A 13,161-nucleotide genomic window follows, 5' to 3' on the forward strand; every position below is an offset into this window, starting at 1 on the left:
CCCCTGCTGAAGAGAGCACATGTGGAGGCGCGCCTCAAGTATGCCAATGATCATTTGAAAGATGAACCAAGTTATTGGGAGAAGGTTTTGTGGTCAGACGAGACCAAAATTGAACTTTTTGGCCTCAACTCCACCCGCCATGTGTGGAGGAAGAAAAATGCTGCCTATGACCCCAAGAACACTGTGCCCACCGTCAAGCATGGAGGTGGAAGCATAATGTTTTGGGGGTGTTTCTCTGCCAAGGGTACAGGGCTACTTCACCGCATCACTGGGAAGATGGATGGAGCCATGTACCGCACAATCCTGAGGGACAACCTCCTCCCCTCTGCCAGGGATCTGAAAATGGGCCGTGGTTGGGTCTTCCAACATGATAACGACCCTAAACATACAGCAAAGGCAACAAAGGATTGGCTCAAGAAAAATCACATTAAGGTCATGGAGTGGCCCAGCCAGTCGCCAGACCTCAATCCGATCGAAAATCTATGGAGGGAGCTGAAGGTCAGAGTTGCCAAGCGACAGCCCACCAACCTTCATGATTTAGAGAGGATCTGCAAAGAAGAGTGGGCCAAAATTCCCCCTGGTGTGTGTGCTAAACTTGTGGTTAACTACAACAAACGTCTCACCGCTGTGCTTGCAAACAAAGGCTTTGCCACTAAGTATTGAGTGTGTTTGGCAAGAGGGATCAAATACTTATTTTCCTCATTGAAATACAAATTAATTAAAATATATTCTTTAAAATTATATTCTGGATTTTTGTCTTGATATTCTGTCTCTCCATGTTAGAATATATCTACCATTAAAAGTGCAGAAGGATAGTGTCTTTATTAGTGGGCAAACAAAGAAAATCAGCAAGGGATCAAATACTTCTTGGACTCACTGTATATATATATATATATATATATATATATATATATATATATATATATATATTTGTTTTATATATAGATTCAACATGTCATTATATTAATAATTCATGTATTGATAATGCACTAAATGTAGCATGATGTGTTCACATTAATTTTGGCTAAAAACTCTTTTTAAAAGCCATATATGGTGGAGTATTATGTGCATTATTTTTTTGTTTACCACAATTTTACCAATTTGTGGTCATTTTAAATGATAAATAAAATGCCTTCATTCTCTATGTCTAAATACACAGACACCACAAGTCCTGATTTCTATTATTACACAATTATGACTCACACCAAACTACTTTATATGACTTTCTTCACAATCTGAACAATTGAATTGTGCAACTATTGGTGGAATTCCCTTTACAGTACATTACAATGTGTATCAGCAAGAAAGCAAGAGATCAAAGAACCAGCTATTTGTGCTCATGCTGGTTCACTGGCAATCAGTCCACACTGTTGCACGCAATTACAACATCTAGCCTTATTTATGTCTCCTCTTTTTCCAGCTTATTCTGCAGTAACAGAGCCCAAGGCCTTGACAAAAATATCATTTTTCATAGCATTTACATGGAGTAGAGGATGTCAGGAAATGGAATTTTGGTAGTTGTGTGCCCATCGGCCAGTGTGACCTAAGCGGAGTAACCGAAGCGAGCTCATTTAGCAGGGTGACAGACCGGAGCAGCTCGGAGGTGATACGAGTGCATATTCATTAAAGGCTTCATGTCTGTGGGAAGACAAGTGCAAGCAAGCAAAACAGGTGCAATATTTAAAAGAGGCATGATGAAGAGTGGAAAAACAGGCGGATACAGTGCTTCTCAATCTGTTCGCCATGGCCATAGGAGAATACGAAATGTGGGTTGAGGGATCGGAATATTGCTTCTAAATGAATTTAGAGGCTCTATACTTCTCAATCAGTTGAAAGGGATGCTGTGCTTCTAAATGATATGCAAACAATAAATGTGTCCCTTTTGATTCCAGTGTCTGTTATTAAATTGTGTTTTGTTACATTGGTACAAAAGTCAGAACCCTCCCTTCATGTACTGCCACTTCCAGTCAAAAAGGCCATAGAGAAGTTATTTATTCGTTATTAATAACGGAGGGATCTGGTGAATGATCTGCAGAGAGTTTGCCAGAGAATATCATGTGGTCAGATGAAACTAAAATAGAACTTTTTGGTGAAAACTCAACTCGTCGTGTTTGGAGGAAGAAGAATACTGAGTTGCATCCCAAGAACACCATACCTACTGTGAAGCATGGGGGTGGAAACATCATGCTTTGGGGCTGGACGGGGACACGACAACTTAAAGGGAAGTGTTAGGGGAAGAATGAACGGGGCCATGTATCGTGAGATTGTAAGCCAAAACCTCCTTCCTTCAGTGAGAGCATTGAAGGTGGTCTGGTCTTCCAGCATGACAATGATCCCAAACACACCACTCGGGCAACAAAGTAGTGGCTCTGTAAAAAGCATTTTAAAGTTCCTGGAGTGGCCAAGCCAGTCTCCAGACCTCAACCCCATAGAAAATTTGTGGAGGGAGTTGAAAGTCTGTGTTGCCCGCCGACAGCCCCAAAACATCACTGCTCTAGAGGAGATCTGCATGGAGGAATGGGCCAAAATACCAGCTACAGTGTGTGCAAACCTGGTGAAGACCTACAGGAAACGTTAGATCCCTGGCATTGCCAACAAAGGTTATGTTACAAAGTCTTGAGTTGAACTTTTGTTATTGACCAAATACTTATTTCCACAAATAAATTCTTTAAAAATCTGAAAAAAATAAAGATTCTCATTTTGTCTCTCATAGTTGAAGTGTATCTATGAGGAAAATTACAGACCTCTCTCATCTTTATATATTAGTTATATATTTACATAACTCACAACTAAATCTGCATGGTGATTCTTCCACATTTCAAGTTCAAACATAGAAGAAAACAGAAAGCGTTTTGTTTCTTCTCTGGATCCAAGGGATCCCAAACTTATTCCATGATGTTGAGCTCTGAGCTCTCAGGTTGTCTGAGAACACCAGCAGCCTCTGCAGTTTGATTTAATCAAGTTCCTCTTAATGTCCTGTTCTCAGTACGAGCTTGTTAATCAGCACTATATCCTCTCACCCACAGTGTAAGGTAGGCCACACCAAGATGTGGATTATTTGAGCTCTGTTGTGAAAAGTGAAGCTTTTCTTCCCTGTTCATTTAAAGGGGCAGTTTTGATAGTCTACCAGGTCTTACAAGGTTGTCAGGACTTGGACATGGGTAAAATCTGAATGAAGTGCATTTAGTAGGCTACAGGCATTTAGTGTAAAATACAGTTATGTTGTTATAAAATGTATACCAGTTATGTCACTGTTTCTTCTTGCACCAAAAGCATCACTTCATTCAGGATTTAAGGCTGCAAAGAACTGGACAAGTGATTAGCTGAATAACGTACTGAACAGCATTCCAGAAACAAACAACAGATCCATAGGAGTGTGACCATTCACTTAATCTCATCTTTTACAATTTCTGATGATTCTTGTAAATAGATAAAGAACATCATACAAAGCATGTATTGTCTACTACACAGACTTGGATCATGTACTAACTTAATTTAAAGGCAATATACTGTAGAGTAGCAGGTCTCTCTGCAGTGAAACTGGAATATAACAATATAGAAATAGACAGGATGAACTCAGATGCCAGGTTTTGATCACTGACAGGTGGTTTTATGAAAGACAGCAAATTAAAGACTCTCTTTAGATGCTGAGATGCACAACACTATCATTTCAAACATTAATTAAAAAACTAAATTCACTACTCACATACTACATAGTGGGAACCTCAAAAAGTAAAACATTAACTGTGCCTGCTTACATATCACAAAAAACTTCAATGCCTGAGATATTCTGTGTACAGATATTTGTTTCAGTCACGCAACACAACACCTGATTTTCCTAATGAGTTCCTCTTTTTGTTAAGAGTATGGGCTCATTAGTGAAAACAGGTGGTGTTGTGCAGACTTTGAGACCTCCTCTGAGTACCTTGATTTAGTACATGGTACAAAAAATTTTAAAATTAAATAAATAAATCAAAATGCACAACATCCCAGTCTTTCCAGAAATACGAGAAAATGTTTAAAGGTTCTCCATCATTCCGTTAATGGAAACTCAAGTGTTAACAAGGACAGTAAGTGCACATCACATTAGCAACACCCACTGTGCCCTGCCTCTTTATGAGGCTCATGGACAGTTACTTTAATGTCACTTAATGAGGAAATCTATTCTGAGAGGAGCTCGAAATTCAGACTTGCCACTCAGAACTGAGGAGTGATCACGGCTGAGTGGTGATTTTGTGATTGCTGTGCTGCATCATCAGACGTGAAGATGATTTAATCAACTCTACAAATTAAGGAGTGGGCCTTTGTTAACCAGTTCATGTTGTACAAGCCCAATTGGTGTGTCCAGTGAAAGCATTGCTCAACACACTGCAGATGTGACTCGGGTCCCAGCATAGATTCAAAGCCTTGCTGTGGAGGACTGCCCTGTTTTTAATTGGTTTGGGTCTAATCAACCCGTTCAGCTGACAATCTGCCATTCAATCACATTTCTTAGCAAATTCCTTAAATAATGAATTTAGCAAGCCATTAACTGAATTCACCCAAAAATTCATCTTTACACTGGTCCTGAATGGACTGCACATACTACATTGTCAGTACTGGGGCACTCCTTGAGTGTGCGACTGGCTATGCTCGTTTTACTAGGGATGGATTGCAAGGAAAATGTAAAGCAGACCTGAACACTAAAACTCTGACTCTTAATCCAAATCACATCAAATAATCTGACATGTTGTAAAATGTTTAACATGATGACATTACAAACAATACATGATACATCAGATCAAGCTCTACTGCTTGCAGCAAACAAAGCCATTTGGCTGGCATCTTAGATTGTTTACCTGCAGAAGCCTCCAGTCAGAGAGATAGTGACATTTGAACTGTAACAGCTGGCAGTCTCCTCGATAATACAGCCCACTGCTTTGGCCTCAGCAATAGTTACTGGCTTTGAGATGTCTTCGTAGTAGAGGAACCCTGAGAACAGATCAACAAATGAATGAGTGAGTGAGTTAATAAAATCTTAACAATTGAAAAGCAACAAAGCATTCTTTGAAGGATGCCACAGAGGAAGCACTTTGGTTCTCTAAGGATAGAAGGATGTTATAGAAGGAAGGATGCCATACAACAACCACTCTGGTTCCCTAAAGGATGGATGGATGTCATACAAGGAAGCCATAGAAGAACCTCTTTGGATCCTTAAAGAATCGTGTCTGATGGGGGCAGCTTTGGTGGTCTATCAGGTCTTGCATGGTTGTTAGAAATTAGGAGTTTCCATCATGTGTTTAAAAAAATAGGTGTGATAATGTAAAGAAACTTTTAAAGCTATAACCTATAGCTAGAACCTTTACCAATGTAAGAGTTCTTCCTAGAACCACACTGACAAATCTCATTTACAATAATGGTGTTATTAAAAAATGGCTGTTTGAATATTTTTAGTGGATAGAAAGTTTTTATGCCACTGAACCAATAACACATTTTTAAGAATTCAGATTAATGAATTAAATAATCAACAAATCAATCAAACTAAGAAACAAATGAATGGATTAAAAATAGACACTGCCGAAGATTCAGTCCTTTAGGCAACAAGTAGGTGGGTCTCAGTCTTCAGTAATCTTTAGATGGTGTCATTTCTTTCACTTGTAGCTCATAAATAAGCATAGAAATGTAGTTCAATGTGCCGATCCTACACTTTCAACTGACGGCTCATTTTGTGTTAAAAAGAGGAGATATTTTATTAAACTTTTAATTAAAAGCTATTGTACATGCAGTACTTTTGTCTGTTTGTCATTTGTTGACAAAAATACATTCAGACATATGAATGCTAGATCCTGAACCCTGAGAGTGTCAAAAGTCAAATATGTGATTAAAATCTAAATTAAAATCAATGTAAGCATTCAATGCAAGTACTACTTACTACTTACTACTAAGTGCAGCATTTCCAGTAAAGAAATAATATAATGCACATGCTGCTAATTCATGTTTATCGAAATCTGAAATGGGTCACATGGGTTTTTTGGGTGGGAATTGGCATGCTTGCCAATTTTCTGAGGAGCAGCACTCAAGAAGTGTTTGTAACAGGTTGGAAGCGGAGGCTTTCGCCCACAAACACCGTTGCTTCATTTCCTTTAGGGATTGAGATGGCCTAAATAGAGCAGTTTAACTCCTACACATGGCTTCTTAGCTCCAAGATCCAAAACATTTTAATTATCTATTTCCTATTAGCAAACGCCACAAATATTTTTCAGGCTCTCATATGGTAACATCGCCCACTAGACTAGTCTTTTGTGGTTTATTCCCAGGGTGTCACTCCCCTAAATGAACTTCAGCTCCCTATATAAACGTACATTACTATTTTAAATACACATCCTCTTCACTCAGCAGCGTCATCATGTCTGCTAATTCGAAACGTTAAAAAATAGCAGGGTGGTAGGGCCTGGGGGAGGCCCTGCTTCTGCTGCTGTAACCGAGCCCTGTTAGTAATGTTCGACTTACACCTGGCATTAACATGCATTTTTGTTGATTGGATCACATTCGGATTTTACTTGTCTGGCTTTGACTAGCATGAAAAACCAGGCGTAAACGCATCATCCACATTTAATACAAGTGTAAATGGAGGCTTTTTCTGTTCTCAGGCAAGCGGGAATACATCGATCGACAAAAACATTCATACAAGTACTAATTACTTTGGCTCTTGGCTTCTCTCTGCCTTTATGCTCCCTTTCATGAGTGTGTGTTTGTGCTCACGCTTATTCATTGGTAGATGAGAGCAAAGTTTGTTCCATTGCAGCTTAAACAGTATTTTCTAATAGAGTTGTTACAGAAATGTGAGAACTATTTATTATTCCACCACACTGTAAAACCTCTTTGGAGTTAATTTTGTGCCAGAGGTTTATTTATTCAAAATAATCAAATCTGCAAGCAAAATATTGAGAATCAAAATGAAAAAGTATATTTAGCAAAAAAAAAAAAAAAAAACCTAATTGTTATTTTGGCACTGTTTCACAGTGTTTCACAGTGCCAAACTCCAAAGCACACCTAGCCCCACCCACGGCGCAATCTTTCAAATGTTTTCTAACACGGCAGCAGATAAACAGAATTTCTACATTTAAAATTTGAGGCCAATACTGTGACTAATTGCTGAATTGTTTATAGAGGCATTCACTCCAGCTAAAGTTTAAACAGCTCACCTTAGGAAGGTGTGTTATTTGTGGCCATTTGGATGGACGTTTTGGAAGGTCTTTTTTTAATGAAAAATACTGTTAGATACACTGACCTTGCTGTCCATTTTACCACCTCCACTGACCATATAGGTGTGATCACATATTTTTGGCAGGGGATCATTTCTGGAATAGTGTTAGAAAGCAGTGCTGCTGGAACTATTATACGTATGCATATCTCAGCAAGGACAAAACTCCTACAGTATCTGTGTCACTGCTGTGTTGAGAATGATCCACTGCCCAAAAAATACCTGTGCAAAATACCTGTGGACTCCTTGTGGATCCTGATCATTGATGAATGGGAGGACTACAGTCTGAAATGATAAACTACAGATAGCAGCTATAAGGTCAGTGGGGGGCTGCAGATGATACCAATTATGTCAAATACGTTTAATATATTTCTAGTGACGCCCCTGTTTATAGCTGAGGTCCAGCAATGACCGTTTCTCTTCGCTATTGGTTAAGGAACTTAATTTGTATTTGTTTCATTAATTTATTTATTTTTGCAGCTGCAATTTGCAGCATTGTTAACTTCTATTAGAGCCCAGCACAGTTAATCTCACCTATCATCTATACCTTTTATTTATGCCCCCAGACTGGCCTCCAGTGTACAATTCTGCATGCCTAACAAGCCTACTGTTCGCATACAAATTAGCAGCCTCACAAAGCAAAGAGCAAGACCTGTGTAGAGCAAGATAAAGACTTCTCATTTAAAATGACAATAACATGCCAAATTGCGTTCTGTCAAAATAGACACAATATACGTCTAGAAGTATCCAGACAATCTTTTTAATGGTGATTACATTCATCTTAAAGTTCTTCCATTACTGACACAGATGTTAGTTGCGCACACACACAGCTTGTGTAGTGTCATGCAGCAACAGGTCAGTCAACTTAACAGTTAACTGAGACTCCACCCTAATTGGGCAATTTTCTGTTTGTTTGTTTGTTTATCTGTATGTGTGTATACTATTATTTTGCATTTTAATAAGTTTAAGGGAAGCAGTAAAACTTAAAATGAGATTTTATGATGTAAAATACATGAAATACGCCTGCCCTAAGGTCATCATGCTCAATTGCAAAGTGTTGGCTAGAGCAGTGGTTCCCAAATTACCTCTTGCTTATTAATAATAATTTCTATAAAAACTAATATTTTAAACTGTCTGACCCCTATACCTAACCCTTTCATTTCCACCATTTCTGTAGTGCTAGGTTTTTCCCCTTCACATTTTATGTGCACAGAGAACTGTGGGTAACCGAGGACCAGGAAGGATACATCAGTTGCTTCCTTGAAATTGCTCCAAGCCCAGGCTGTATTTATAGGCTTTATACAGGTCTCCTATGATATAGTGGCTAAAAAAAGGCAGCCTACTGTTTTCAGCTCAGAAAGGGCTTGTTAATGTGCTTATTAGCAGGATCAGGTGTGTTGGGAGAGGAGTAAACAGTAACAAGTGCAGGGGATCCTTTAGGACTAGGGTTGGGAACCACTGGCCTAGAGGAGTATAAAGCCCCCTTTAGGACTGGGCTGGGGAGCAGTGGAACTGCATCTCTCTTGATTAATGCTCCTTCATCCAGTACCTTTGGGATGAGTTGGAGTGGCTTTGGTGATCCAGAAGTAATTATCCAACATCCATACCTGACCCTTACTAACAATCTTGTGGCTGAATGCAATCAAATCACCACAACAATGTACCAACATCTAGTGCAAATCCTTCCCTTTACCCTGTACTGCCAATTACTGTCCTGTACTGTACATAATAAAGCCATGCTGGTATACTGCCGTTCCTTTTACAAATTTCTCATCACATTTCATTAGAGTAAATTGAACTTCCAGCCGAAACACTGTGAACACATATTGTCTTGTAAAAATATGCTGGAAAAAATCCAAATCTATTCAAGCGTCCAACCAATGTGTTTAGTTGTGCAGTGCACCTGAGGCATCTCGTATATTTCCAGGAAAGCTCCTCAACTCAATCTGCATAATTGTTTAGGAGCGAGCTTGTTTATAGGCCAGCAGGTTGCAAATGAGTGCCTGTGTGCCTGTGAGTCTGTGTTTGCGCGTGTGGAAACCTACCAGCACTGCCTATTAAAAATCAGTTGCATGGTGGCGGTAAAAACCTGAGCCTCATTAAACTTTCACCTCACAACAGATTTTCATAACAATCCGCAATTAACTACCAAACCCTCCATTAGAAAGTCAAATTAAGACACAGCGTTTCTTACTTCTCGCCGGGTCAGGCAATGTAACTTCTTTAAAAAATGCAATAACACGAAGGGATCATAACTCACAAGAAGCATCATAACGAAAGCGAGGGTGGCCTTTTGGTGGCTGGCCTTTTTAGCTGCCTGATTGATTACGGAGTGTGTTGGTGTATTTCTGTGGGAGAGCTGCAGAGCCTTGGCATTTCACTCCGCTCTCTCTAGCTCATCCCCTCCGTCGGTCTGAAATCGCAAGGTCTCATGTGGCGGCAGGGCCTGCCACTGGAGCATGTTTAGTCTTCAGGGCATTGCTCTCTCCTCACACGGAAAACAGTGAATCTTCCAGAAGATAAAGAGAAACAGAAGCCGACAAGGGATCCAAAGTAAATTAAGCTACAAAGCACGACTCAGGCTGCTTAACCGGCCAGGACCCAATGCAGCCCCCAGACACAGCCTGCAGACGGTCAATCAGACACAAGTAGCAGAGCCAGTATCAACACAATGACAGCCAAATGATGACTGCCACTTTGATAGGTACATTCATCAAGTCTCTGTCATGCTTTCCAACTTTTTGGAGCGCAATCTGGTGACATTTCAGAGCCGCCAAGCCAAAGAGGAACAATCCAGAACGGACCCCATCACTAGTAAAGTTTTAAGCATCGCTTCTTCTTTGCTGTTTACAAAGACTTCAGAAAAGTTCTTCTAATCCAGTTCCAAACCGCTTTTGAGGTGCCTGGCATGAAGAATTTGAGCCATGTCTGTTTGTGGCTATGGTTCAGTGTGTTAGGGCTTTACACCAGCATCCAGAACATAGTGGCACCACATTGGGCAGAGGTCCTCTTAGCATTGGTTTCATCATGGGACTCTAATCATTTTCTGGTTGCTCACATTGAAATGTTTCTCCAGTGTTTTTTTCTCTATCACTCTTCTGATTTGAAAGTGTTTATCTGGCTCCTGCACAGGAATGGTGGCCCCCTTTTTAGCCCCACCTCAGAAAAGAAAATCCATGATTGCCTCTGCGGTGGTTCTAGAACTGGAGTGCTCTAGGGTCTGACAACTGCTTTGGTGTCCTTGATCGCTGAGCTGCTTAAGCTTGTAGCAACATGGTTCAGTGATTTAGGTCGTCTTTTCCCCTGACCCCAGCACGGTGGCCCTGAAAAGGTGCATTAAGTGCTCTTCCTGGACTTACTGGCTCTTAGTGGCCTTACTGTGGATAAATGTTTTTCTTTTTTTTCTTCCTCACCAAAGCGAATCTGTACCCTGCGTTGGTTGCTGAATTGGATCCTTCTGTATGTTTTAATGTGTTTTAATGTGTTTATATAAGTCATATAGGATGTTTAAAATAGCACTGCTGTCATATCAATCATCTGTAATTGCTGCTGTTTCATTTAAGGTGAAACGGGAAGTTCACTTCAGTTTAATACCAAGTCATGTAAAACATGTAGAAAGAAAACTCAGATTTAGGTTTCCGGAAGCTTTGAGAAACCATTATGAAAATATGGCAATAGAACTGTCATTTTACTTCATAGCCAAATGACAGGGTAAGTAGTGTTAAGCACTGTTGGCAATGAGCTGAGTGTGGTACCTGCTGCCTGCATCCTGTTAAAGTGGATGCTAGAATTGGAGTGGATCTGCTCCAGGCTACGCAGGCCTATGCGGTACCACTTCTCTGCTGTTTTGGGTCCAACTCCAAACACACTGGTAAACAGCTGTTACACACACAAACACAAACACACAGCAATCAATGCATGTCATGGTTTATCACCTTTGTGCACACACAAAAAAACATAGAGAAGCTCACACAGATCAATGTCATTGACATGTGAAGAAGTACTATAAACCCCTCTAGACTAACTAAATCAAGACACCAAAGCATGTACAAATTTGACTTCTCCTAGCATCAGAACAAAGCAGTGGAGATCTACATTGGCTTTGTTATTGGAGAACCAATAAGAGTCCTGAGGCCCAGTGTTTTGTTTGAAGGGCAGTACATTTGAGATCGGCTGTTTTTTTCTCTTGCCCTCCACAAAATATCAATATACTGGATCTTTAATTTTTCTACAATGGAAAAATCACTTTCTCTCGTCAACAACTAACCTTCAGTGTTTGATACCGCTCATCTGCTAAAATATTGTCAACCCTGGAGGAGGATCCACATTCCAAAATCTCCTGGAACAGAAACAAAAAAGATCTCTACTTATAATTCAGAAACAATTTCATGTGTTGATACATGATACACTGAGCTGCCAGTATATTTCGTAGACACACCATGTACTTATACTACCATTCAAAAGTCTGGCATAGCCCCCCTGTTTCCAACCATTTATCCCAGATAACATGGGAAGCATTTTTTGCACAAGCATTTGCACTGATAACTTTACTACCTCACTGGACTCTATTTATCGCACATTGCACAACTTGCACACTACAGTCATTATTTATTATCCTCTGTCTGTACTGTGTTGTCTGTCCGCACTTGTTTGTTTGTGTTGCACTTGTGTCTTGTATGCACTGTCTATGTTGCACCATGGTCCGGGAGGAACGTTGTTTTGTTTCACTGTGTACTCTGTATGTAGTTGAAATGACAATAAACCCACTTGACTTGACTTGACTTGAAGCACACATCCATCATAGCACCACCACCAACCAGATATCATTTGGGTGGTGGACCATTCTCAGAAGGGCCATCAACATGACAGCACAATGTCAGTATTTGCTGGGCTGATATAAGTGAATCGGGCACTCGATGCTAATGTTGGACCACGATGGATCTTTTTAACTTTGTGTAACTCTCAAGAGCACTTTATTAGGAACACTGTACTAATACTGTGTAGGGCCTCCCTTTGTTCTCAAAGCAGCATTAATTCTTCTTAGCATAAATTCCACAAGATGTCAAAAACATCCCTCTGAGATTCTGTCCATGTTGACATGAGTGTGCAATACAATTCCTGCGGATTTCTCACTTCACAGCACTTTCATGCTGTTAATCTGCCATTCTACCACATGTAGTCATGCTGAAAGTAGCTCAAATGTTTTTTGTAGCAAAAAATGTGCACTTGAGGCAATGGGATCCTTACACTAATGAGGTGTCTTTTCCCTTAGAATCTTGACCCTACCATCTGTGTGTAGAAACTGAGAATCATCAGACCAGGCTACGGTTCTTCAGTCTGTAACTGTCCAGTTTAGGTGAGCCTGTGCCCACTGCAGCCTCAGCTTTCTGTTCTGTAGCCCATCCGCCTCAAAGTTTAACACGTTGTGGATTCTGAGAAGTTTTACTGCTCACTACAGTTGTACTGAGTCATGTATTTTACTTTATTGCTCCATTCTGAGTAAACTCTGAAAATCCCAGACGATTAGCAGTTACAGAAATACTCAAACCAGCCAGTCTTGCACTAACAATCATGGCACATTCAAAATCACTGAGATCACAATTTGTTTCTATTCTGATGGTTGATGTGAACATTACCTGAAGCTGCTGGCCCATATCTTCATGATTTGATGCGATGCATGGTTTTCACACAATTGGCTGACAATGCAGATTGCAATTTCCTATTAATTTCTAATAATAGGCAAATAATTTCTAATAAAGTGCTCAGTGAGTGTCTGTTTTGCTTTCCCAGACAAATAAACTAAACATGAAAGAGCATAATGAGCATGTAAGAGGCTAAATGTTTAATAGACAAAACCAGAAGAATCATTATCTGCTTCACACATCTTGAAGGTGTCATACAACCTTTCAGAGTTACAT

At 40.0% G+C, this 13,161-nt stretch overlaps 1 protein-coding gene across 1 annotated transcript in view; it reads right to left on the bottom strand.

Moving 5' to 3' along the window:
- The window catches only part of dntt (deoxynucleotidyltransferase, terminal), a 117,670-nt gene that overhangs the window by 77,642 nt on the left and 26,867 nt on the right, over positions 1 to 13,161 (bottom strand). Inside the window, exons 5-7 of the mRNA XM_072677028.1 lie at positions 11,511 to 11,582; positions 10,999 to 11,122; positions 4,839 to 4,971 (exon numbers count right to left, since the gene is read on the bottom strand). Coding sequence (XP_072533129.1) covers positions 4,839 to 4,971; positions 10,999 to 11,122; positions 11,511 to 11,582 — 329 coding nt within the window. The remainder of the gene's footprint in view (positions 1 to 4,838; positions 4,972 to 10,998; positions 11,123 to 11,510; positions 11,583 to 13,161) is intronic.

The sequence above is a fragment of the Salminus brasiliensis genome, chromosome 4 (assembly GCF_030463535.1).
Source record: "Salminus brasiliensis chromosome 4, fSalBra1.hap2, whole genome shotgun sequence".
NCBI lineage: Eukaryota > Metazoa > Chordata > Actinopteri > Characiformes > Bryconidae > Salminus > Salminus brasiliensis.